Source organism: Alosa alosa, chromosome 15 (genome assembly GCF_017589495.1).
Source record: "Alosa alosa isolate M-15738 ecotype Scorff River chromosome 15, AALO_Geno_1.1, whole genome shotgun sequence".
Lineage (NCBI taxonomy): Eukaryota > Metazoa > Chordata > Actinopteri > Clupeiformes > Clupeidae > Alosa > Alosa alosa.
Genome location: NC_063203.1, coordinates 17,243,341 through 17,270,521, shown reverse-complemented (window position 1 = coordinate 17,270,521; position 27,181 = coordinate 17,243,341). Strand labels below are relative to the sequence as shown.

Genomic DNA, 27,181 nt, shown 5'->3' with positions numbered 1-27,181 from the left:
TGAGTCATTATTTGCAATAATATCAGGGAAAACCTGTATAACCGCTGTAGCATGTGTGCCTGTGCAAATTGTGTGTGCATGTGTGAGTGCGTGGGTGTGTGTGTGGATGTGTGTGTGTATGTGTGAGCCCAGGCATGTTGTGAGTGCGGGGGTTTTGGAATGGTGCAGTGGTCCTCCATAGCAGGTGGGACAGATGGTAGCCCGCTCCATTAGCAGTCTTCCATGCTGGACTGGGACCTCTTCCTGCAAACCCCACTTGTCGTACGAAAGGGAGGCCACAGTTTGTCTTTGTCACATTCCACACAGATCAATGGCACTTTAAAGGCCTCTGAGCCACGCAGCTGGGGCCCCGTCGAACACCTCGGCCGCGATGGTCACTGCTGATGTGTCAGTCCTTGTCAGTGGCTCTGTGGTGTTGATCCGCGCCGCATCTCAGGTATCACCCTACGTTATTTTCCGCTCTGTCGATGGGGTAAAATGATCCGTCAGGCGGACGTCGTGATGCCCCGAGACGGCGCTAGCGTGTCTCAGGCACGACACATCACACACGCACACACACACACACAGATGAGAGAGAGAAAAAGAGAGAGGGAGAGAGAGAGAGAGAGATATGAGGAATGAGGAGGGTGGAGAGGAGTTAGCAGCTCCCGTCTGTTTTCAATTAGTCTGTAAAATGTACAACATGGGAGCCGCTCCGTCGCTCTGCTGTGTTTACGTCTCACTCATGCGCCGCCGGCCGAGTTCGGTGATAAAAAACCTGCGTCGCGGAATGCCACGCCTCACCTTGAGTGAACCCCAGGGCGTCCGCACCGACAACAGACTCAGTCTTGGTGATGGAGGCATGACAGGAAGATTGCGAAGAGTATAAATTCCCGCCGGATCCCTGCCCAGCCTTCGTGGCTGCTCGCTTCTGGCAATCATTTTCAGTTTGCTGTAATGGCCTTAGAGTCTTCCTGTAAAACTTTTGTGGACGAACAGAATCTGTCTGCATTTTTGACAACAAAATGAATAATAGATAAAATGTTGATCGTGAGGATCTCCCCTTTTATCATCTGCCTAGCAGGATTTTCGAGGCTGGCTGGAGTCTCAGGGGGTGTAGTCTTTTTTAATTTTTTTAATTAGCCTCACGGCCTTCCTTCAAGCCACCTCTTTTTATCGCCACCTTTCAATGTGCGAGACTCGTCAGCAGTCAAAGTCAAAGGTGCGTTAAAAGAAAGAGCGCGGGGGTGAAAAACCCGTCAAGAGTATTAAATTACATTTACTAAAAGGCTCGCCAGGCAGACAGTATTTCACTTTTGCACTGGCCATCCACGGCTACGGAGCATCCATCAACACACAGGGCCCGGCGAAGAGGAAGATACATTTCGCCGCCGCTGCGGCTCATACACCTACTGTAGTCAGCTGTATTTTCCACCCAATGGACATAAAAAAATTGCAGATTGCAGCGAAATGGGCTGAGCTGCACAAAAGCTTATTAAGTATCGATCGGTGGAGGTCAATGCTCAAATCCAGCTCTAACAAAATGAGAGAGGCACGCAAGCAGCCAGCCACAAATGGAGATTAGACCGCATAAATAAGAGGGGGAAAGGGCCATCCATTTTGGCTTCTTGATAAGAGAGGACAGTGACTTCAGTTGCAGGTGTGTTAGGCTGACATTAAAGGAATTCATCAGTCAGTTCCCTGTGGCTTGACTACTCAATGGCAACTGTAAATTCTTATTCTGAATTTGAATTATGTATTCATTTGAATGAATTAGAAGCCACAGAAGCCCTAAGTGAATAGATATAAGCAAATGTGCATAAAATTACCTCTCTGAGTGTACTGTATCTACAGCTTCGGTCTCAGTGTCTTATATCTGTTTTCTTTCAAGTCATTCTACCTTCCATCTTTTTTGGCTTTGTCTTTGTCACTGAGCTATATTAAAAACGTGACTCTTTGGAGAAGAGGACCAGCCCTTGTGCTGTAGCCTAATTTAGAACACTGCACCAAAATAGCATGCCGTGAGGCGTGGACTCTTAGTTCAGCTGATTTTTTTTTTCTTTTTTCTGGTGGAATCCAGGTAAAAAGGTAGAGCTTGACAGGGCTGAGATTCAGAGAGCAGCTCTCCTCTGTGACTACACCATCTGTTTGGATGGCAGGGTCAGACGCGGCCTGAACTCGGAGGAGGCAAGAGGGAGGCGTGTGTGTGTGTGTGTGTGTGTGTGTGTGTGTATGTGTGTGTGTACTCCGCGTCTCCTTCTGCTCCTCTCTCCTGCATCTTTTCTCTCCGATGATGAATATGTCCCCCCATTTCTCCCCTCTCTCGCTACCTCACGCCAAAGGAAATAAGTCTGAGACGCCACTTAAAGTGTTCCTTGCCGCAAAAAAGAGAGAGAGAGAGAGAGAGAGAGAGAGAGAGGGAAAGGAAGGAAAGAAAATAGCAGACAAAAGGGAAATCGTGAGAAGAGCGTTTTTGTGTGTGTGTGTGTGTGAGAGCCTGTTTTCAGTGCGGGGGTGTTTTTTATTTAAAAGGTGTAGCATTACATGGAAGTTAAGGTAATATCTTGAAGGGATTTGTGTGTTTTCTTTTAATATGGGCAAATCGCTGAGCCATGTCTCTCACATTTTGCCATTGTTTTCACTCTATTATGAGCTCCAAAACACTAACACGCGGGCGCACACACACACACACACACACACACACACACACACACACACACACACACACATACTTATTCTCACAGACAGTGCTTGGGTCTGTAGCTATGCTCATAATACTCACTCATGCACACACACACATACAGTATACTGGCACTTAAGGCCTTTTCAAAGGATTTCCCTAACCACTGTAAATGCGTACATTTTACTTCTGGACACAATTTCTGTGTGTGTGTGTCTTTGTGTGCATGCTTCAGGGAATCCATGCCCTTTACGCTGCCCACGCAACCTCAGACACACACACACACACACACACACACACACACACACACACACACACACACACACACACACACACACACATGGACACACATTTTGCCCCATCCAACAGAAACACAAGCTCAAGACATGGAGGCGGAAAGGGCTCCTAGATAGCCTCAGCAGTCTTTGCTGCAGCCTCATAGCTGCAAGTGCTGCACAGCGCAAGGCTCGGGGATCAGGTTTATTTTTTATGTTTATGCGGGCTATTTCTCCAGGCCCCCTCCACGCCGGCTCTGCTGAGGGCAGCACATACATTAGTGTGATCGGCCATCGGACAGGAAGGGAGAGTGCACGGTTGCGTCGGCTTGTTTCCAGGCCCGTAGCTGTGAAAGAGAGCGAGAGAGAGAAAGAAACAGAGAGAGAGGGAGGGAGAGAGAGAAAGGGAGGGAGAGGCCTCAAACTGCCCAGACTCGGCAGAGCAGAGGCTCATCGTTAACTAAAGCATTTTATCTCCTACACGCCAGGCCGTTTCACTCCTGGTGACTTGTGGATTTTTGACATTTTCTGTGTGTGTTTGTGTGTGTGTGTGTGTGTGTGTTTGTGTGTGTGTGTGTGTGTGTGTGTGTGTCTAAGATTGACCGTCCAGGGACAGCATCCTTCGCAGTGTTTGGTTTTGGGGTTCCAACTCCCCCCTCTTTTGTTTTGAGCTTTTCTTCATCTTGTTTTTTTTCTTCTTCTTCTCCTTCATCAAGGCGTCTGAAGATAAGCCTCCCATGGTGTCAGGGTTCCGCAAGATGCATTGCCATAATTAAAATTTAAATGTTGAACATTCATTCCGAATGACGAATCGGGCTTTAATTAAAAGTCAGCCGGCGACTGTTGGCACAACGGTGTGTGTGTGTGTGCCTGTGTGTGTGTGTGTGCACTGCGTTTGAGCCTTTTAAGCCGTCTGCTTCTTTGCACTCAGTCATAAGGCCGCTGTTGAGCTTTTTTACTGGGCCACATGAATGTGGAAGGAGGGAGAGAAGCGAGTGGGAGGGAGAGAGAGGGAGGGAGAGAGAGAGAGAAAGGGAGGGAGAGAGAGAGGGGGGAGGATGGAGGGATGGTGTGGTTTCTGTGAAAATGGCTGGCGGCCTTAACCTGGCTCTACACGCCTGCAGAAAGGGCTTCTCCTCTAAGCTCCGCTGGGGATTTCATTGCCGCTATGACAACCTCCATAGGATCCTGGACAGCTGCTGCGCTCAGGCCAAACACACAACATACAAAGAATGTCAGAGCGTTCGAAGTAAGCAAGTACTCGTTATCTTGTTCTGTTTCTATTAGCATGACTAGATGTCCCACTGGGAGCGCATCGTAATATTTTCTCTTTTTTTTGTGTGTCTGAGGGAGAATGCTAAATGAATTCGGGGAATTGGAGGAGAAGTGTTGGAAGCTTATTTAGCATGTCTTTGTTTTGGAGCTCTGTCAGACAGACGCGGAGAACAACGCCACAAGCGCCATCAGAGGCTGACAAGCATTTTGAGGGACTCAGTCATGAAGGCAATAAGAGAGAGATTCACGTTTGGCACATACTGCTCAATTATTCACACCATAACACTCTTTCTTTCCCTATCTCTCATTTCCCCAAGGTCCCCACTTTCTCGTGCCTGTTTTCTGTCTCTCTAGCTCTCTCTCCTCTCTCTCTCCCTCCCTCTCTCCCTTCTTGGCGATGGGATTATCTTGGACGAGCTTCCATCCTTTCTCACTTCCTCCCAGCATCCATCCTCCCATCCCGCCACAAGCCTGTTGTACATGGACAAGCCTTTTCCACAACACACTCACACAAACACTCCCTGTTAAACACACACACACACACACACACACAGACACACACACACACACACACACACAGATACACACACACACACACACACACACACACAAACAGATACACAGACTGTAGACACAAAAAAACGTTTATTGTAATAAGGTTGGGTTCAAGCCATTAGCTTTGCCTGAGGTGACCGTGACACATTAGCGATGCTCTCTATTAGCATGAAGAGTGGGTAGAACCTCCCAGTCAGCCAGAACAGGTCTTGGGAGCCAAACGCGTTGCAGGGATTACGGGACTTTATTCCATCAAAGTGCAGCCTCTAGTCACAGAAGACAGAGGAGTGTGTGTGTGTGTGTGTGTGTGTGCGTGCGTGTGTTTTCACAAGTGGGTGTTGGTATGTATAGAGGTGTGTGCTTAGGTTCATGTGGAAGCTGGTGTGTTGGGGGTGCTTGTGTGTGTGTGTGTGTGTGTGTGTGTGTGTGTGTGTGTGTGTGTGTGTGTGTGTGTGTGTGTGTGTGTGTGTGTGTGTGTGTGTGGAGAGGTACTTACTTATATATACTTACTACACACACATACACACACACATGCGCACACACACAGAAACACACACACACAAACACACACACACACACACACAAGTTTCAAGTTTAGCCCACGGTATATACACTACCACATTAAAAAAAAATAAAAACAGATTTGCAACAGTGCAAGTTCTTTCCTAAAACATCCCCCTGCCAGTTACAAAAGGGGGTTCGTGGGGTAGGCGGAGGACTCTCCTGTTGCCCTGTCACTTCCCACTAGTGTCTCCACTCACCCTCCCAATCTCCTGGACTCAGAGGAGGGCTGAAAGCTCAAGTCCAATCCCCAGCAACGCTCAGTGCTCAGCAGAAGGCAGAGTGGAGTGGAAAGTGCGTATGTTTTACCCCCTCCTGTGCCAATCCCTTCCTGTGCCCTCCTGCCAGAGCAACGTGGGAGCCCTCAAATGTTATTTATTTAATTTATTTTTTTATTTATTTATTTATTTTTATGCACCTCTGGAGAGATCAGAAAAGTGCTGTGCTGACACTTTTTTTTTTTTTTTTTTCCTTTTTTTTTTTCGTTGGAGCACCCCTTTCCTTTTCTGACCGCTGACACTGAATATTTCAGTGTCTTTTTGCCAGCAATTCTGCCTTGCTGTGTGTCAGTGAAAATGGAATAAAAGCTGCCGGCCGTCAGCAATGTACATGAATGAATTTTCATAAATAAATCCCGTTATATTTGCATTTTGGCACCAACGCTAGAAATCTCCTCTATAACGACATCATTTTATTTCCTTTCCTTTACATTTGAAGTCATCTATATTCAGTAATTTTGTAGTACGTGTATGATTTGCACATTTCCTTGCTCTTACACTCACTGTGCCTTTGGCGGTGGAAACTTTGCTATTTGGTAGCAATAGCAGTCACTCTTAAAGCTCATTTATAAATATGGATACGGACAGATTCTGTGTTCAATTCGTTCCTATTTTGCACATTTTCTGCAAGCGCATGTACACAGACTGAACGGAGCGACGTTTGAAGCAGACATTTATTTCTGTACGAAAAGGGAGCATAAATCAGACTCTGCCGGGCCAGGAAGATGTACTGCCGGTCACGTCAGAGGGCCAGGAGCCGGCCGAGAGCCCTGGCATGGTTAGTGCACCTCAGCCACTTTCAGCAGGCAGTGAGCAATGTGATCTACCGGGGCCCAAATGAACAGCCAGCTCTCCATTCTAATTCACAGATGCCCTCACGGCGACATTGATTCACAGTCACTGCGGGACAGGCGTCGGGCTTTTCATTATGGAGATACAGGTGGGGGAAGGTTAACGTATTGACATGGAGCCTCGCTTTTTTTTTTTTAAAGCCACACATGCGCACACATATACTGTACATGCCGAGCACATTCATATGCACATACACACACGTGCACACACACACACACACACACACACACACACACACACAGACCTATAATCCGTCCTTCCTACCGACATATGCACATTGACATATATTTTCCTGTCTACCTGCTTCCAGCATAAAGGAAAACACACTAAACCACATGCAATCTTCAGTGTGTGTACACACTCACAGACTCACACAATTATTCACAGTAACTCTGAACCGCACACACACACACACACACACACACACACACACACACACACACACACACACACACACACACACACACACACAGTGCAGACACCCACTCATATGCAATATGCAGAGTGAGAGGGGGAGCGATTTAAAAAGCATCTTCCCCCTGCATTAAAGGAATGCGGACGATGCTGCGCATAACAAAGGCTGATCAAGGCGTCCGCTACATGGAAATCCACTCAGCATCCTCACGCCCCGGCCTCATCACTGCTAATTATCCAGCTGCGGCTTATCTTAGATCACTGCCCTTGCATTGTTCCTGGAATCTGCAGCGCCTGCCAAGATAGCTGAAGGATAACTCTGAAACGCACATGCAAGCATGCACACACACACACACACACACACACACACACACACACACACACATACACACACAGAGATACATACACATAGCTACTCACACACAGACACACAAAGAACAAAACACACACACACTGCCTCCCCCAAACAGTCACGTAGGCATGCACCCACAAACACCTCTGCACACACATACACACACACACACAGACACACACAGACACACACACACACACACACACACACACACACACACACACACACACACACACACACACACACACAGTGGCACATCAGGGTGCCATGACACTTCTCTTCATCTCTCTCCAGCTCTTTGTTTTGGCGGGGATGGTTTGGGGCGATACGGGCGCGTGCCGAGGAGGAGAGAGAGCTGCGCCAGCCTGTCAACCCCAGACGCCCGCTCACAAGGGGGCTGCGACGGGCACGACTCCTCTGGCCAGGACGGAAGGAGGAAGGGGACTCTGGGCAGGGTCAGCAGTGTGGGTCAGCAGGCCAAGAGAGGGAGATTAACGCTGCCTGGTCTGCCAGGACTCCAGGGGAGCCAGGCTGAGACTCCCACTTTCTTCCCCCAACCCCCCAAACCATCAAACTGGACATTGGGGCCTGAGATGGTCAGGGGGTGGGGTCTGGAGTGTGCGTTTGGGGGGCGGGGTGGTGGTGGCATCACTGTCACCATGGCTGCGTCAGCTGCGTCTGCCCTGCTGTGTCCCACCGGCTCAACTATAATAAGATTGCAGGATTCTGTGGGGAGGCGGATTTACTGGAGCACAACTCCCCCTAGGGCTTTTTCACAGAAATTGGTTCCCTTCTTTCACTCACTCTCTCTCTCTCTCTCTCTCTCTCTCTCTCTCTCTCTCTTTCATTCTCTCTCTTTCTCTCTGCCCTCCCTTTTTTTTGGGGGGGGGGACGCTGCTTAGACCATTCTTTTGTTAATTATAAAGTGCTCCGCTTTTGTTTCTACTTTTCTGGGCCAGAGTGGGTATAGCGGAGGCGTCGGCGCGTTGGGGCCAAAGCTATCGGCGCTGTAACGCGGGCTTGATCCCGGCCCCCGAGAGGGGAACTGTAGGGGGAGAAATGCAGCAGGGTCTGCTGGAGCATCGCTAGTTATAAGCATAGCTGAAGAACCCTTTATCTCGCTAATCTGTCAAGGCCCTCTGCGCTCACAGTTGTGTGCGCGAACACAGTTCTGTGTTCGTCCGCCTGCCCAACCCGGCTCCTTCTAACTGCACTTTTTGCGCCCCAAAGGTAAAAATAACCTGTAAAATGCTTTCTCACGCTGGATGGCCCTTACCTAGTGTTGATGCTTGGCTCAAAGCAGCTATGGTAAGGCTGCCTTTTTTTTTAGAGATCAGCGGATTATGTACGAATCCTTCACCTTCCCGAATATGGCTAAATAAAATATAGAAACAATCCTGTGTACTGTAGGCTTTTTATATCAGTGGAAATAAAAAAGGATACAAGAAGAAGAAGAAAACTGGGTGAGGAATCTGTCCACTTTTCAAAAAAGTGCCCTCGTCTACATCTGAAAAAAAAATAAAATAAAAAAAAAAACCTTGGTGGTTTCTGTGCTGCCCAGCTGTGCTGAACACAACTATGGCTCCAAAACTCCCCCCTCCCCTCCTGACTGTGAAACCACCACACGCTAGGGGAACATCGGACAAGTGGTTTCAGACCGCCGGGCCATCTGCATTACTCCCCCCCAAAAGCCTTCCTGGATCCGAGAAACGGCCTCATGTTTGCTCACATATGGAAGACATTAGGATTCTGATCCATGACAAACCATTTTTTGCTATTCCATTGGCTGGGCTTGGCAATGATGCCGGGATATTATATCTCCCCTGACAGATGAGGCATTTAAGTCAGTTTTCATTCAGTGTGCCGAGCCCCTGCCAGCATGTTTTAATATCAGAGTCGTAACGGCGCACCGTTGATTTATAGATGGCACTGACCCTACCAGAGTCTGCAGGAATGAGTCAGCTAGCTGCACAACAGTACAGTATGTTTTTGGTACACACCCAGCAGAGCTACACCTCATCCAGAGGGACACACACTCACACACACTAAAGAGTCGTGCTAGCAGATGTGTGTGGATATGCAGGCAGCAAGACATGAATATGATAGTCTCTCTCTCTCTCTCTGTCTCTCTCTATCCTAAACATTAACTGAACATGCGAAAAACACACACTTTTCTTTGATTAAATGCACTCATTGTATGACAGAGAAAATAATTCCTTCTTGCCCTCCGAGGTCTGGGCATGTGATGGAGGTGAAGCGTTATTGAGCACACACACACCCACACACACACACACACATACACACTGCTCCGAGTTCAACCGTGGGTGAGGAAGGAACCAGGGGGCTCTGATTAGGCCCGTGGAGCTAAATCAGGGATGTTTTCCCAGCAGACCTGCTCGGCCCGGACGCACTGCAGACGACCCCATTCTCCACCCACACCCCACCCCTACATCCATCCCTCCATCCGTCTCCCTCCGCCTACCTCTCAAACAATTAAGGGCTATGCAAAGAGGTCTCCTCGGCAGGCATAGGCCTTGGAGGGTAAAGAGGGCTGTTGCAGTGACGGAGAGTAAGGGGGGGGTGGGGTAAAAAAAAACTCCATTCAAACCGGTATTGGCGGTGAGCACACAAGATAAATGGGTATGCGAACTCTGCATTAAAAAGTCATGAACACTGGATGGCTCGGGGCGGGGGGAGGGGGGGTGGAGGTGTCGGTGGTGTTGGAGGGGAGGGGTTGGGCTGGCTGGGGAAGCTCCTTGGCTGGCCACAATTTTTTCTTTTTCTTTTCTTTTTTTTGTTCATTTTATTTATTTATTTTCTTTCGCTGACTCAGGGTTTTAGGTTGACGCGCACCCGTGGGGGTGGGGAGAGCCACAGGGCCCTGGGTAATTTCTCCCATCAGCAGTAGACCTGCACAGAGAGAGAGAGAGAGAGAGAGAGAGAGAGACACCATGGCTTAATGTGGCAGCCCCTAATGGCAGGATGAGATATGCCAGGGTGAAATACTGCGCTCCACACAGATAATTCGTCCCCGTTTCAGCCCTCTGTCAGCTTTTTATGTCTCAATCTATTTGGCTTGTTCTCAACTTCCTCACCTCCCTATTGTCAGCTGGGGGGTAGGGTATATTATTTTAAACATTTGTATTATTTTGTGCTGAACATTATGTCTTTTTGGTAGCTTCTTCCCCCTGTGGAATACTTTAGGAGTAAATAAGGGCATTCAGTAAGACTAGCAATTGTAAGCACTTTTGGTAAATGAATCGAGCATTTCATTTGAATTTTAATTAATTTGAGTGAGGTATTCCTTTCAGAGCGAGGCAGGATGTTAGATGGGATTGATGGTAGTTGATTTGGACCTGAGCCCAGGTGAGAGAGAGGAGAGAGAGAGAGAGACAGAGAGAGAGAGAGAGAGAGAGGGGGGAGAGGGGGAGAGGGAGAGAGTTGGGAAGAAGTAGGGAACTTTTTAGTTCTGCCCAGGATTTATAGCCTTGATTACTTTATTATGAGCCATAAGGGCTTTGACGTCACATGCTTTTAAATTAGCACTGGTAATTAAACCCTTCAACTTGCACACCCAAGGGAGTCCAGGCTCTGTGAACTGGCTCGGCCATCTCATTGGCCAAGTGGGCACCAGAGTCCATCAATCACTCAGTGGCGGCCCCGGCAAAACAGATGCGGGGGGTTGACGCAAGGTCTCGACGATGGACAGGTCGCCACCCACGTGGCGGGGTCAGGGGTCGCACACGCATTCCGACAGATGAGTTGACAAATGCCGAATCACTCACTGTCTAGACACAACACACTTAAAGTAAATGCCACCCCCCCCACACTGCGTAGCGCCCGGGCCCCCGGGAGAATGTCTATCTTGTCTCTTTAACGCCGAGCGCTGAGTGAGGGATCAGGCCAGACACTCGCGGCCTGTGGAGAACCTCGTCATGAAGAGGCTATAACACCAATGTCATAATATTTACTTGACCAGAGACGGGTTCCAACACTCAAACTCTTTTATTTCGAGCAGTGGGCGAGCGAATCTCCAGCTTTCCCAACTCTTTCTCTCTTTTTCTCTCCCTCTTTCTCTATCTCTCTCTCTTTCTCTCTGGCCTGCACTCGCTAGCTAGTGCACTTCTCTGTGGAAGCACTCGAGTTACGGCAGATTAGACGTGCTCGTGGAACTAATGCCGGAGCTCCAGAAATATCCGCCTTGTTTTGCACCCAGCGTAAGCCTGGGCGAAAAGCATGCAGCCTAGTGGCATTGTTTGTGCTTCGCCACTGCTCCGCTCCGGCAGGTGGGAGGAATCACATATCCCATCTACCCCCCCTGGGACCCGGGGGGCTGCAAATCCCCCTGACGCCTGCCTCTAATTCCCCTCCAGCCAGCAGCAATGCCTGCCCCTCGGCCAGTAAACTAGCCCCGCGCCCCCTCCGGCGCTCCTGGGCCAACAGCCGTAGCCTGTCCTCCGCTTACCTCCCGTACCCAGCCGTTATTCGCCGTTTCAACCATCTCTCCATACCAAACAGTCACTACTTTGCCCTTGTTTTGGTTTTCTTGGTGTACTATATGTCCTCAGTCCTCATTTGTAAACAAACCTTATTTTGTTCACGTAGAAGCTAAAAAAGATAGTAGTGTTAGTGCCTGTTTCAACCAGCCATAGATAACAGTCAATATGAGGCCAAAAGGTCACATTTGTTTTATCTTGTTCTATGTATGTGAACATACACGAGTGTGTTCAGATGGCGTGTAAATAGGCTGTTGTGGAAAGAATAAGCATCCATCTGTGAGAGCTCAGGCTTTTTTTTGTGTGTGTGACTATTGTGTTTTGATTTGTTTATCTCTTCCCAGTGGTTTGTTCGAGGCAGCGTTCCAAAAAACTTGAGGGCAGAAAAGCAAAGCAAATGCAGATCATAGCAAACTGGGGCACTGACCAAGGCGATTATAATGGGGGAAAAGAGACAGCTCTAATTGTGTTATAGGGGCATATACTCCATCAGCATTTCCACTGTTGTTTTCATCCTAAGGAATGGATTGCTATATCACTTTTCCTTGCAGCCTTTTCTTCTAGTCTTTGCACAGCAGCAGCAGCTCTGTTGTTCTACAGCATAGTTGTTTGCCAGACTCGATCATAAGAGTATTGTCTCACTTCTTTGTTCTCTTTGTTCTCCTCTCCTCGCTTCATCTCTCTCTCCCTCTCTCTCTCCATTTCTCTCTCTCTCTTTCTCTCTCTCTCTCTCTCTCTACCTGCAGTGCTGCTGAGTCTCCTGAGTGCCAGTGCCCAGACGGCGCTGATGAAACAGGTTGTCGGGGACAACGCCACACTGCCATGCCACCACCAGTTCTGGCAGTCCAGTGACTCGCTGGACATCGAGTGGATCCTGCAGAAGCCCAATGTCAAGCAGCGTGTGGTAAGCAAGACAACCTTGACTCTCCCACAGTCCTCATTCTTCTCCACTTCCTGCTCTCTCTCTCTCTCTCTCTCTCTCTCTGTCTGATGGATCATTCCATTACGCTCTCTTTTGTCAGTCTCTCGTTCCTCCATTTATCTCACTCTCTTGTCTCTGTGTTTATCTTTCTGATTCATCCGTTCTCTTGTTAACACTGCAGTCATTTCCAAATTGCCCTTGCCTTTTTCTCCCAGACACATCCCTTTACGTTGAGTAAGACACAGTCAAACATAAACTTCTTACCACTGCGGCATATGTGTACATGATCCAGCCACTTCCAAATGCATTATCATCCTACATTTATGAGCTAAACTTTGCAGTAGAAGCATTCCAGTAGCATTGACATTGATATGACATTTTTCCACTTCCCTGTTATATTTCATATTTCACCATCATTGCCTCTGATTTACCAGTGCACACCATCCTTTCTGTCCCTCATGAGCATCTGTACAGAGTGTTTTTTTTCACCTGCCTACTCTTCCCATAAGCCTATCAAAGTCCCGATCAAAGTCAGAGCTTTTAGCCGTAAATCGTGTTCTCCACGCTCTAGTCCCGTCTGGAAGCGACAGACCTCGAGAGTTGCCCACCTGCAGCACATTTTCCCCCAAACAAATGCAAAAAATCTCTCTATATAAATAAATAATCAGGCCTTGCATCTCTCCCTCGGAGTGTAAACACAGCTGGAGAAAAGCTTCATGCGCCGCGAGGCAGATTAACATGTGACACAGCTCAGCCGAGAATGTTTATCTCATTGAATTATGACTCCTCAACTTAAGATCATCTCTAATGTGTGCAGTAGCCCCAATTTAGCTTTTTTTCCCCTGCTTTGTTTCTTTTGTTGTTGTTTTTGTTGTTTTATGCTGTTTCATTTTTTGGTGTATAGCCGTGTATTGCTCCGCTCCGTGGAAGTGAGTGAAAGATCAAGTGTCTCGTGTGTAATCTGAGACGATAATGAAACTTGTCAATCCCCAACAACTCCTTGTCGAGAAGAAAAGCGATTGTCCTGCCCCCTTCTCTCTATGCAAGTCATCTCTATGAGATGGAGATCTGTTGATTATCAATTCGAGATTTCATTCCAGAAGAGCCTCAGAAGAAGAAAAAAAAAAAAACACAACAAAAGAAACGAGTAATGGGGAAGGCTGTGAATGGTGCTCACATCTGAGGCTTACCTGGTTTGCGGAGGCAAGCGCATGCCATTTAATATTTAACACAGAGATAACATTGAAGGCGCCATTAATTAAAATCAAACGTCTGAAAATTTGATTAGGAATGAGACTGTGCCGGTAGCGGAATGAATAAATCATCTATTTTATTGCGCTTTGAGTCCGTGAGTCGAAATGGAAGAGTGCAGCTTGTCAACATGTGGCCTCTGTTAGCCGGAGTGTTGACTACACACCTTAGGGGCGTGGAGTTTAGGGCCACTCACCTGATCTGTGGCAAAGCATACACAACTGCAACCTAGGAGACCATGACACAACACCTCCACTGGCATCTTCTTAGCTGAACATGAGCCTCACACTACACATATAGTAGTTATTAATTTCACATACACCGTTTCTACTCAAAGTAGCTGTTTATAGTCACTATACAGTAATAGTTGTATTATTTAGTTTATGATGGCAAATACACACCACACAATCCCTTTGGCTGGCACACACACACACACACACACACACACACACACACACACACACACACATTTAAATGATAAAGAGATAAAGAAAAGTGTGACACAGTCACAGACACACACACACACACACACACACACACATAAGGTGCCTGCAGCAGCGTGGTTGGCGTGGCGTGGCGTGCAGTGCTGCGCGGTGAATGTGCCCGTGCTTGTGTGAAGTGGGCAGTCATTATATGCAGGTCAGGCAGGTGGAGCCCGTGCGGCCCTGTTCACCCTGATGCGCTTTGGCATCGGCGTTTAGCACTACCTGTCTGCCCGCCGCCCGGCGTGCCCGAGAGCAGCCACCCTGTGACAGCCCCGCTTTCATGTTTACAAGCTCCGCCAGCCCCATGCGTGTGTGTGTGTGTGTGTGTGTGTGTGTGTGTGTGTGTGTGTGTGTGTGGGGAGAGAGGCCCGTGCAAGGCCTCAGGTGGGCTCAGGATACACTAACTGTGCATGATGAAAGGGACAGAGAGGTGAGCACTGTAGCGCGGTATAAACATTCCCACAGGCACCCACTGTTAGACTGCCCTTTGTAGCACCTCTGCATGGTGTGGTGCAGCTCAAATCAACCTGGGGTTTAGCGTCAGTTCTACTCAATCCTGTCGATTCATTTTAACTCAATTCAACTCAGTCCTTACAACTGAATTCGATTCAGTCCTTTCCATTTATTTTCAACTCGGTTATTTCAGTTTAATTCAATTTCATTTGATTTAACGCATATCCTTTCAGTTGAAATCAACTTAGTCATTGTCCAGTCAATCCACTCCAACCCAGTGCATTATTGACATCAAAGATAGCCTGTGGTCATACTCTCTGACCCCTGCACCCCTGATTCCCCCCCTCTCTTTCTCTCAGGTCATCACCTTTTTTGGGAACAAGGTGTACAAGATGGAGAGTGAGGACGGCCGTCTGTCCTTCGCCGGCGACTACCTGAACGGCGATGCCTCACTGATGATCAGCGACCTGCAGCTCAGCGACTCTGGGGAGTACACCTGCAAGGTCAAGACCGGCGGGAAATACCAGTGGGTCCTGGTCAACCTCATTGTGCTGGGTGAGTCCGGCCCCAGTGGCCCAGCGCGGCCATCAGGCCGACATTAGTCCACGACAACACTACATTTCCTTGGGCTCTGACGAGCTAATGATTCAATTCAATTCCCGCTCCTCCTCGTGATTCAATTTCTTTTCCATTTGCTTCTGCGACTGCTGTTGGCCTCAGCTCTGTCTATCTCTTGTTTATCTGTTTTTGTTTTTTGTTTGTTTTTTGGCGTGTGTGGGTACAATATACAGTGCTTTTTTTTCTATCTTAAAGAACTGTCACACTCACAACCAGTGTTTTGAATTGTGTTTTCCCCCTCTCCAGTGGTGCATTTGAATCCATTTTTTTTTATCTCTTTTAAAACATGAAACACAGTATTAACAGCTAATGCTGTTTGAGACTTTGAGTCTTTTCTCTGCTGGTTGCAAAACAGTTTAGCGTCACTCTAAATGAATCCCAGACAAGCCTCCTCTGATGATTAACTTTTTTTTTTTTACTTGGATACTTCAATTATTTAACGCCTGTTTCCAATCTCTGTAGGCCCTCAGTGCTAAAGCATTTCCAATAATACACACTCATCTGAGACAATGTCCTATCTGTGTGAACGCTGAGCCTTGTAGTTTTTGCTTTCCCCTTGTGCATGGCGCTTACCAGGGCAGACTCGTGCTGTGAAGCAGCCTGGTGCTGTGGGTGAAACCACTCGCAAGTAGAGCTCATTTGAAGGACGTATGGCGTCTGGAGCTGCCAGGAACCGCTCAGAGCTTTACGGAGAGGAGGCTCGCTGGACGCGGACCGCAGGAAGGGGAGAAAAAAAGAATCGTTTATTAACACATGGGAGATTAGCTCATCTAGCTATTATGGGCCCCTTAATGGAATGCTCTGTTAATCTATCCGCACAATCTGACCCTCGTTGTTTTTTCTACACCTTCCTTTGTCCGCCCGTGAAGACATTTGGGTGAGTTAGCACAGAGGTTTTTACAAATCGCCCCATGCTTCGCGGTGACACTCTCCATTCTAAGGCACGAGCATTTGCATTTTTCTCTCACCATGCAAAGATAATACCTTGGCAGTGGCCCAGTATGTGGTGTCAGTGTCTGTGTATGTGTGTGTATGCGTGTGTGCGTGCTTGTGGGAGTGTGTGTGTGTGTGGCTAGGTCTCGTATTTTGCTGCTTGCTGAGAGAAGTAACTGCTCCTGACAGAGGTGTGAGATAGAATGCTAGAGCCCAACATTTTCCTCCCTACAAATTGCTCAGAGTGCGTGTGTGTGTGTGTGTGTGTGTGTGTGTGTGTGTGTGTGTGTGTGTGTGGGTGGGTGGAGGTGGTGGTGTTGATGGGGGGCATACTATATGTAGGTGTCTATTCCTATTTGTACAACTGGGATTGTCTGGTGTCAGAAATGCCACTTGCTTTTGCTGTAATGTACTTCAGATTTCTACAGTGGCACAGTCATAACTATTCTCTAGCGAGGACAGAAGAGAATAGATAGAACATAGTAAAATGAAAAAGAATAGAATAGAATAGAATAGAAGAGCCAAACATAACTATAGCTCAAAGGCCAATGCAGTGTTTTAGTGTTGTTTCGTCTAAACTGCACCAAATCAGAGGAGAGCCCCGGGGACTGCAGTGTTGAAACGAGTGCAGGTCTGAGAGTGGAGGAGCGGCGACCCTTGACCTCGGCGGTGCAGGCGGGGGCTGCTGCCTGCCACTCCAGCCTTGCCCAGCTGGGCCGCACCCTTTCCCTGATCCCTGTCACTGCTTTTAATGAGTCAGCAAATTCAGTGCCGAGACGCGATGGGGCTCCGCGGCCAAGCTCACGCCCCCGTGACTGCCGATCCCTCTCAAGCCGCACCGGGGGGAAAGCTTGAGAGGCCAGCAGGGCCAGGAAAAAGGGCAGAGAAGAAAGCAACACAAATCCAGACCTGTGGATGTCTCTTAGCGTGATTGATTGCTGGTTTGGATCCCCTTTTTGTGGCGCCACAGGAACATAAAGTGTTTTTTCGCCGTGCTTTCAGGCACTCAGGACGTTAGGAGTGTACTGTATGTGCTGCCAGAGATATTACAATAAAAATGTTGCAGACGTGTCTTTTGTCAGGTATCTTGCATATCTCATAGATGCTATCGACTTCAACAGTGGTTATGCTTTTTATGGTTTGTCTTGGCAGGGCTAACTGGATTTAGCCTCCAGGCATGTTAAGTGTCCCCTTGTCTGTGTGGAAATGCCTGTGTTGCTCAAGTTGAGGGCGGATGTTTTTTATTTATATTGTCCCCTGGCTGTTGTTGATTTTCTTGTACTACACAAAGTGTCACAGACTCACATTCCCTGCTAGATTTTCTTTTTTTTCTCTTCACTGAGTATATATTTTGAGCAATTCCACAGTCAGAAACAAGATGTTGGGTCCAGTCCAAACTCACTCAAGCTTGCATTATTCAAACAAAAGACAATGTACAGAAAACATTCAAGCAACATGCAGTACATAATTCTGTCCCTGCATGTAGTTGTGATCAGGTGTCTGCTTCCTGTCCCCTCTCAGTGAAGCCATCGAAGCCTCGCTGCTGGATGGAGGGTCGCCTGGTGGAGGGCAGTGACGTGAAGCTGAGCTGCAAGTCGTCCGACGGCTCCGACCCCATCTACTACAAATGGGAGCGAGTGCTGGACAAGGGCAAGAGCACCGCCAAGCTTCCCCCCCTGGCTCTAGTGGGTGAGTGCAGAATGTGTTACCAGGATTCGAATGGCGCAAGAGCCTGGTGTAGGCCTACTGGAGTATGAATGGTATGAGGAATGTTTATTTCGACACAATAAATAGTGTTGATTCACTGTGAGTGGACTTTTTTCATATGTGAATAGTAATCAGTTAGTTATCTGTATGAATTGGTGTTATTTGTGATTTGAATGTGTCCAAATGAACAACAGCTATTAAAAATCATAACTGCCATGTTCATGACCTTAAGAAAAAATAGACTTTCATTCTACTCTAATAAAATCACTAATAGTTATGCTAATGCTAGCAACCATCTCCTTGACCAGTTATGTTTACAGCTCATAGGTTTTATAATCTGCAGAAATTAATTATGGGAAAATAATTAATTTCTGATGGTAGTAAGTGTATTAGCAATGGAACATGGCCCGAGCAAAGGCTGAAAATTAACAGCCACCATGAAACAACACCTGTTCGCTCTAATTAGTTTTCATTGGACTATAAAGCACCTCACTGTCCATCATTATTTATCACCCGGGGTTTGGGGTGGGAGCTTGGGGCATTGGTGGATTGAGTCGGAATGGGATGGGAATAGGTGTGGGGGTGGGGGATGCTGTTACGTTCCTGTCAGTGCCGGATGAGTAAGCGACCCGGCGGATCGTTTAGGCGCATCGCTCTTCCAGACAAACACTCGCGAGCACTCGAGTTCTCCGAGCGCTCTCCGCTCCCTCCTCAATCATGGGAGCGAGGAGGTGGAGGAGGAGAGGAGAGGGGTGGGGTGGGGTGTTGGATGCTCAGAAGACAGGCCCTGGCGCTTGCGGGCGCGCTGGAAAACATTTGCAGTTCGTCTCCTCTGCTCCCTTTTCCCCCAAGAGCCATGCATCAGAGTGACACGTACGGCAGGCACGCTCACTCGCTCGCTCGGCGACAGACAGCGCTCAGGCAAAATAGACCTGAGTCAGGTGAAGGCTGGCCAGCCTTCTCCGCTCAGCCTTAGCCCCTCACCCGAGAGCAGCCCTCAATTTGACAGAATATATAAGTATATATACTTTTTTGATCCCGTGAGGTAAATTTGATCTCTGCATTTAACCCAATCGGTGAATTAGTGAAACACAAACAGCACACAGTGAGGTGAAGCACACACTAATCCCGGCGCAGTGAGCTGCCTGCTACAACGGCGGCGCTCGGGAAGCAGTGAGGGGTTAGGTGCCTTGCTCAAGGGCACTTCAGCCGTGGGCCACTGGTCGGGGCTCGAACCGGCAACCCTCCGGTTACAAGTCCAGAGTGCTAACCAGTAGTCCACGGCTCACTCCCCGCTCACCACGGACCACAGCCACAACGCCAAGGCATTCGCTCCGAACCAATGACCATAGCTGGACACATGCTGAGTTCAAGAGTATCTCATGAGATGGATAAGAGACAAAACATAGAGTGCTGATTTTTGTAAATAAGGACGACCTAGAGGCTGGATGATCATAATGACTTGCCTACTGATGATTCGACTTCTCCAGAAATGAAATTGTTGCCCAATATCAGTGGGAACATGCCAAAGCCACATAACAATACTTAGGAACATTGCTCAAAAAGTTGCCTCATGTGTCATCAGCTAAAACCCACACATAGTCAGTACTCTTGTATCCCAGGGAGGCTTCGCTATTCATTTCATATCCTCTGATGTCCTCTGTGTTTGTTTCTCTCCTCACAGATCTGAAGAACCCCGAGATTGTGACCCTCAGGAACCTGACCCAAGACAGCTCGGGCTCCTACCGCTGCACGGCCAGCAACGACGTCGGCGAAGAGAACTGCATCATCGAGGTGCATTGTGAGTAGTCGGGGTTACACACCCATCTTCATTAAGAGCTGAGAGTCTCTTCACTCTCTCTGTTTCTCTCTCTCTCTTTCTCTCTCGCTCTCTCATTCTGGGATCAGTCGCACACCCTTTCATCCTAATAGAGGATATTAGGGATCAGAGAGGGGGACAGTGATCCAGGATCAGTGGTTTAGAGCACTTCAGGGCAAGTGGAGCAGCCGGGACAGCGTGATGGATGAATGCAGCTTCCACCGAGCAGCGGAAAAATCTCATTTCTGCCCCCCACACCTCACACACACCTTCCCCTTCTCCTCTCCTCCTTGGCTCTCCTTTACTCTCTTTCCCTCACTCTCTCTCTCTCTCTCCTTTTCTCTTGCTCGCCCCACTCTAACCCAACATCGGGGACTGAGTCCACTCAAAGGGTGGCCATTGGTCATTGCTTTCACTCAAATAGCCATCTCTCAATGTCCCCAGCTAATGGCTTTTGGGAAAGGTACTGTTGGAGAATTTAATGTTTGGAGCGTGGGGGAAAAGGGAGGTTGAGAGTTACATAAAGTGTAGCCGCCCGCCTGCCCGCTAGCTCACTCGCCCCGGTCGGCCCCTTCTCATGCCTTTGATTGTTTGAGTGAGTGTGCTGCCTCGCATGCCCGCCCCCATCCACTACAAATTACAGTGAAAAGCTCCGCACAGAATTATGTCCCAGTACAATCATAACCGATGGCTGCTCCCTGCTGTTAAATTAAATTTCCTCTTCATTCTTTTATTACATATTGCACATTGTGTCATAACTCTGAATAAACCAGACATAGGATACTGTTCTAGTGTTTTAACAGTTCAGCTAGAACCTCTAAGAGGGGTCTCAATGGCCTATTAAAAAGGTTTAACTTAATAATGCGGTGATTATTCTGACATGGTGGATAAAAAGTGTGTTGTGAGCTCTCGTAATCGGCTTGTATTGGGTGCAGATGTGCAGGGCATCGGCATGGTTGCCGGGGCGGTGGTGGGCACCTTCGGCTCCTTTGGCGTGTTGCTCATCATCCTCATCGTCTGGCTGGTGTGCCGCAAGAAGGAGAAGAAGAAGTACGAGGAGGAGGAGACCCCCAATGAGATCAGGTGAGACTTCTCGCTCGGCCGCCTGGCAGCTCTTCACTGTGGCCGCCCTTCCCTCCCCTCTCTCCCTCTTTCTCTCTCTTTTTGCTCTCTCTCTTTCTTTTTACGGCTATTTGTCTCTCTCCCATGATCTTTGCTTCTCCACCCTTTTCTCTCGTACGCTGTCATCTAATAGTCTCTCACCTGAATTCACCTAAAGGAGCACTTACGATTTAACACTTAGCCAGGTGTCTCTCAGTGGACATTTGTGTGTGTGTGTGTGTGTGTGTGTGTGTGTCTGCGTACTGTGCACTTCCATGTGTGAAATGGCTACCACAAGGTCAGCTGCCCCCAATTGCTTCCCTATAATGCCCTCCTTCTCACAGCCCAGGGAACCAATCCCGCTCTCTGGTTCTGCCACCAGCAGCAGATCGGGGTGGTGACGTGAGGCTCAGGGGATTGTGGGATAGTATCTGGAGGGCCACTGCTCATCAGGACCCAGACCACAGCAGCTGAGGCAACCAGCCACATGCTCCGTAATGCGTTTAGTCACCGATCCCCGACGCGTGTGTTAGCACTTCCCGTGTTCCTTGTCACAGTTTAGTGTCCGTGTGAATAATGCAGCTGGGTTGGGGGAGAATGACGCTGGTTTGAATAATGCAGACAGCCAGGCGGGGCCAGGGAGTGGGGGGAATGGCGTTTTTTTACACGGCAACTTTCTGTTTTTGTTGCGTGTTCGTTCGCGTCACCGTGGGGGTCCCACCCGTGCGCCTGCCCAAGCGCCGAGCTCACCTGGATTTCCCAGAATTAAAGAGGGATTAAGTGTGTTGTTTGTAGCGGCTGTTGTTTTGTAGCGCCAGAGCCTGTCGTTGACACGGTCTTGCGACGCAGAACGCAGACCTCAATAAATAATGCATGGCCTATGACGTAAACGCCTATGAGGCTATGCTACAAAATGTTTGCAGGGTAACAGCTGAAGTGATTAAGAGTAGGCAACAGAAGTGATATGAATCCTGCTTATCTGTAACATTCAGCACATACAGTATGTGTGGCCCTACATATGTGAGTAGATGTGCGTGATGAGATGATTTGTGCGATGATGTCTGTGAGAGTGTGGGTGTTTGTATGTTTGCATGTTTTCTTACCTAGGTGTATTCTGCAAGATGATTTCTCTGCCCGTTTCAATTATTCATACATCTCTGTGCTGCTCTGTCCCCACCTGCTCTCTGTCCACCTCAGGGAGGACGCGGAAGCGCCCAAGGCCAAGCTGGTGAAGCCCAACTCGCTGTCGTCCTCACGCTCGGGCAGCTCGCGCTCCGGAGCCTCCTCCACCCAGTCCATGGTACACAACAGCGCCGTCCGTGGGGTCCCCCGCCCCCGCCCGCCCGCCGTGGCCGCCCTCAAGGAGAATGGCCAGCCCCCCGGCTTCCCCCAGTCGCCCCCCACCTACAACCAGGCAGTGTCCAAGACCCCCGAGCCCCCGATCACCCCCAAGTTCAACTCACGGAACATGCCTGGAACGCTGGCGGTGCCTACCGGGGTGATGGTCCCAGCTCAGAGCAAGGCCTTTCAGACTGTCTAGGGAGGACAGTCCTGTCACCTCGCAGCCATGGCAAAACAGTGTAGCCCTCCCATCCCAGGAAAGACAAAAGACTCTCTTCTGAAGAAAGAAAAAAATAGAAAAATAAAGAATAAATGCAACCAAGATGAAAAAGAAAAAAAATCAAAAGATGGGAAAAAAAAATGATTAAATAATATAAAACAAGAAATTTAAATGAATGCATACTTTAACAAGGGAAAATACAAAGTGCTTGCCCCCTTCTGAATTATATAAAATGAAAACGGGAAAAAAAGGACTCGAGTCATTTTCATTCTCGTCTCCCCACTCCACCCCAGTCACTGCAAAGGCTGAACTTTTTTCATTTAAAAAAGTTTTTGGGTTTGTTGTTCTCGCTCTCCTTTTTTTGTCGTTTAAACTTTGAAGGAATGGGAAGGAAGCAATGTTATGTGTTGAAGCAGAAAAGATCCCCCAAGTGGCGTTTATTTATTTATCGAATCAAAGGGAGCCGAAGTCAAGAGCAGGTCTACTGCATAAAGCAAGGCAGAGTCACAGCGGTGGGGGTGGTGTATGTGTGTGTGTGTGTGTGTGAAGAGGGTCATAGGGGAGGAGGATGAGGAGATGTAGAAACGACAGCCTTTGCCCCCAGCAGGAGCAGCTAGACTCTGCTCTTCCACCCATTAACCAACCAGAGAAAGAGAAGTGGAATGGAGAGAAAGAAACTCTCTCTGCTCCGATCAGCCAAGCAGCTGAGCCAGCCCCACCATTCCCTGGCCGCGACCTCACCCTCAACCCAGCATACAAACTGGACGCTCCCACCCAAGTCTGTTTTTTTTGCGTCGTCGTTTTTTTTTTTTTTTTTTTTTCTTTACCACTGAGTAGCGAAATGAAAACGTCCACCTGAGACTTTAGCATGTACTTGAGAAAGGTTGCAGGACCTCTGTGGTGTTTCAACAGACATTCGCCCCACACACACTGCTGACTGCGCAGTTACAGGAACGTTTTTATCCATGTTTAGCCTCTGGACAGACATATTGTATACATTCTGTTTGAAAAGTCTTTTGCTGTGCAACATTTTCTTTGTACTGCAGGTTGAAGATTTTGGGCGAAGAGAAAAAGGGATTTTGTTTGATTTATTTAGGCCTGTGTGGGATGGTACTTTTTTAATTTTTTGCAGACCATGTTTATTGAGATGACTGAATGAAGAAGTGCCCGAACTGTTCGAGATGGTTCACGGTTTACTTATATAGCTTTATTTTTTCCTTCATTTTTCAACGGTACTTCAACCAAAATCTGACTGATATGCTATGAATGTGTAACTAAGATGGACACTATATATTTTCTGTTTCTATTTCTTTCTTTCGTTTTTTTTTTTTTAAAAATAATATGTAAAGGTAATCCATGATAGTGTTAAGGCACAAAACGACCTTGAATATTAATCTCACAATAATGTGGATGTGTGAATGCGTAGCGAGGGGAATTATGTACAGTGCAATGTGTGTGCACCATGGTACTCTTATGGGGGGTCCCGTGACAATGGGCCACCTCAAGATGGCTGTCTTGTTGTCAGGACGACTCCTCTCTTCCTCAGCCAGACCCTGGCACGAGTCTATACCTGTGTCCCTGAAGATCCCCTGTAAGACCTTGCACAGTGCAGATAGGATACAGAAGTAACTTGAGAGAGAGAGAGGGGGAGGGGTAAAAAAAGAAGCTAGCCTATTTTTGTGTGCCTTTGTATCCCACCCAGCACCAGACATTCAACCCCCCTCAACTGTCCTTTTTGGTTATTTAATTTCCTGTCCTTATCAGGCGGTACACAAACAGATGCGGCAGTTAAAGCTTTGGCCAGAAGGGTCTCTCTCTCTCTGTCTCTCTATCTCTCTTTCTCAAGCCTGAACATCAAATAAGTACATCAAACAAGCCGAGCCAGTGCTGCGAATGCCTCTGCCTGGTCAAGCAGAACAGAGATGGACAGAAAGAGACACATTGAGGAAGAGAGCGGGTCTGTCTTTCAGCTATACAGTCATCTGCAACACATGAATAATGTACATTCTGTAGTCATAATGCTGTTTTATATTGTACATACAGATAGATATACGCACAGGGTGTCCTTTTAATTTAACCGTAGCAGAGGGCAAGCGCTGGTCTGGAATGAGGACACTGAGAGGGGGAAGTCTTCTGAAAAAAGGGGAAGGCTACTGATACGCCCTCTGATTCAGCGAGTTAATTTCTTAGGGTTGTTATTAGTGATGTCATCATAGCTACCCTCATACTAGTAACTTATTAAGTAAGCAACCAATAACGAATCATGTAAAGAGTGAGCTGACCAATCAGAAGAGGTTTTATTTGAAATGCAACACTCTGACTTTTTTTTTGTTATTGTTCATCTGCTCTGTTTGACTTTATATGCCTTTTTCAAAACAATTTCGTTTCACCAGCAGCAATCTTCACAAGTGACTGTGGTGTGTGTGTATGTGTTTGCGTGCACGTGCATCTGTGTATGGTGTGTGTGTGTGTGTACGTGTTTGTGTGCATGTGCGTCTGTGTGTGTGTGTGTGTGTGTGTGTGTGTGTGTGCGTGTGTTTGTGTGTCTGTGTACGTTGTTTGTGTGCATGTGCGTCTGTGTGTGTGTGTGTGTGTGTCAGTGTGTGTGGGGCGGAGCTGTCCATAACTCATACACAGCCTACTCTGTGGAAACCAATCGCATGCATTCCAGTCTGTGGTGGTGGTGTGTTTCAATATAGCAGTGCTCTGTTCTTTCCATGATTTAACTGTCTCCCACAGCTACAGTCTGTAATTGCGTATTTCACTTCCCGACAGACACACACTCTCATTTACACACACATGCACTTTCTCTCTCTCTCTCTCTCTTTCACACCCACCACAAACATAAACATGCACTCCCTCCATTCCTGACAGGCGTCACCCTGTTGGTCCTCTTTTCCTTCAGAATAAACGTGATGGATGGAATGTCGCAAAGGTTTAAGAGTGAGTGATAGTCGCCGTCTCCTGACGGGAGCACAAAGGAGGCCTTGTCCCCCGGACAGAGCCCTCGGAGACGAGCCCCGTCTTAGCCCCCGCCGTCCAAACAAGGGGAAACCTGTATAAACAGAAGAGCAAAGCAGGGACAGGCCAGGAGTGGAGCGTAAGCACTCCATCCCCAGTTAAGGGTGTGCCAGGGCCAGGCCAGCTCTCCAAGGCGTGCAGGGCCCCTGGTGCTTGTCTGACAGTCTTAGAGAGAGAGAGAGAGAGAGAGAGGGAAGAAAAAGAGTGAAAGAATGCTTGTGTTTCAGCTTTTTTTCCCCTCCTCTCCTCCCCCTCCGTCCTTCGACGGTTCGTTGAACGTCTTCAGGCAAGCAGCAGTCTCAGGTGGCATATTCGCTCATTTATGAGCCCTCGATCGCTTCTCTGGCCATCTGCAGCAGGCAAACCGGTGCGGTTTTTCACACAATTAATCTTTTTGGGGGTGGGGGGGGTGGGGGGATGTCGGAGCACCATGGAGATTTCAAATGTGATGTTTTTTCAACCTCTTGTCTACTTTCCACTTTACTGCTGCCAGTGTTTCAAGTGGTACTTTGCATCACTTTGAAGACCTCTTCTTACGAATACAAAACAAAAACAGAAAGCTGCTGAAGTTCTTTGTTCAATCAGTATGTTTGATTACAAAAAAAAAAAAACAATCCTATGTAGCCACATTATTCTTTTGGGAATTGTTTTTGTTGGCCACTGCATTCTGGTATGGTTTTAATGATTCCGGATTGAATCCTCTGCCTCTACAGAAAGACCGAATGTGTATCATAAGGAAACTAAGTTGGAAATGGGGAAGCCCTTCCAGCAGTTAAGCAGTGATTGCTGCATGTCTACAGTGATTGAGCAGACATTGGGAATGCTTTGCTTTGGTGTTTATACCTGTATTCTGCTAAAAAACCCTATAACTGTAAATATATTATGGGCAGTTGTTGCAATCATAGTTTATTTCTCCACTTTCATTTTTTTCTTGTCAGGCTCAAATGGTATGATTCTAGGTACCATGCTATGTTAAGTTACAGTATGAGCACTTTTTTGTTTTGGTTTAAATTGTTTGGTCAAACTCATCTGGAGATTTGGATGGAGAATCTACTTTTCACAGTGAATTTAAGGGAAACACAAACTACCATTATTATTATTATTTTTCTTTCACTATTAATTCCCTTTTGTTTTTGTAACCTGTATGTTTGTTTGAAGAAAATCCATCCATGTAAATATGTCATTCACAAGTAAAAAATGTATATTTTTACGGATTCTGAGTTATTACGACTTCATTTGCAAATAAAATATCCAATGACAAGTTATCTGGCTTGGTACTGTTTCATTCAGATGCACAAATACTTATTTGGGATTGATACAACATTTAGTGGTAGTCTGTCTGCTGGTTTGGAATGGCAATGATCCAAGCATTTCTAAACTAGTCAGTTTTCTATGTTGGTCTCAAATTCTCAGCACAGCTTAAAATGCATTGACATAATATAAGCATATAAACTTATTTTTTCTTGACATACACTAATATATTCTATATTTTACACAACCACTGTTTGACACTAAAGATTTCAATTATTCGTGTATAAACCCTGTTTATATAATTGAATTCATAGTCACTGTCATGCATAATATATATAACAA

At 47.5% G+C, this 27,181-nt stretch overlaps 1 protein-coding gene across 1 annotated transcript in view; it reads left to right on the top strand.

Annotated features, from left to right (window-relative positions):
- clmpb (CXADR like membrane protein b) overlaps nucleotides 1-26,853 on the top strand; it is a 63,589-nt gene extending 36,736 nt beyond the window's left edge. The window contains exons 2-7 of the mRNA XM_048265025.1: nucleotides 12,464-12,621; nucleotides 15,188-15,383; nucleotides 17,901-18,068; nucleotides 19,771-19,887; nucleotides 20,841-20,988; nucleotides 22,204-26,853. Of these exons, the coding sequence (XP_048120982.1) occupies nucleotides 12,464-12,621; nucleotides 15,188-15,383; nucleotides 17,901-18,068; nucleotides 19,771-19,887; nucleotides 20,841-20,988; nucleotides 22,204-22,546 (1,130 nt within the window). The 3' untranslated portion in view covers nucleotides 22,547-26,853. The remainder of the gene's footprint in view (nucleotides 1-12,463; nucleotides 12,622-15,187; nucleotides 15,384-17,900; nucleotides 18,069-19,770; nucleotides 19,888-20,840; nucleotides 20,989-22,203) is intronic.
- Nucleotides 26,854-27,181: the final 328 nt, after the last annotated feature.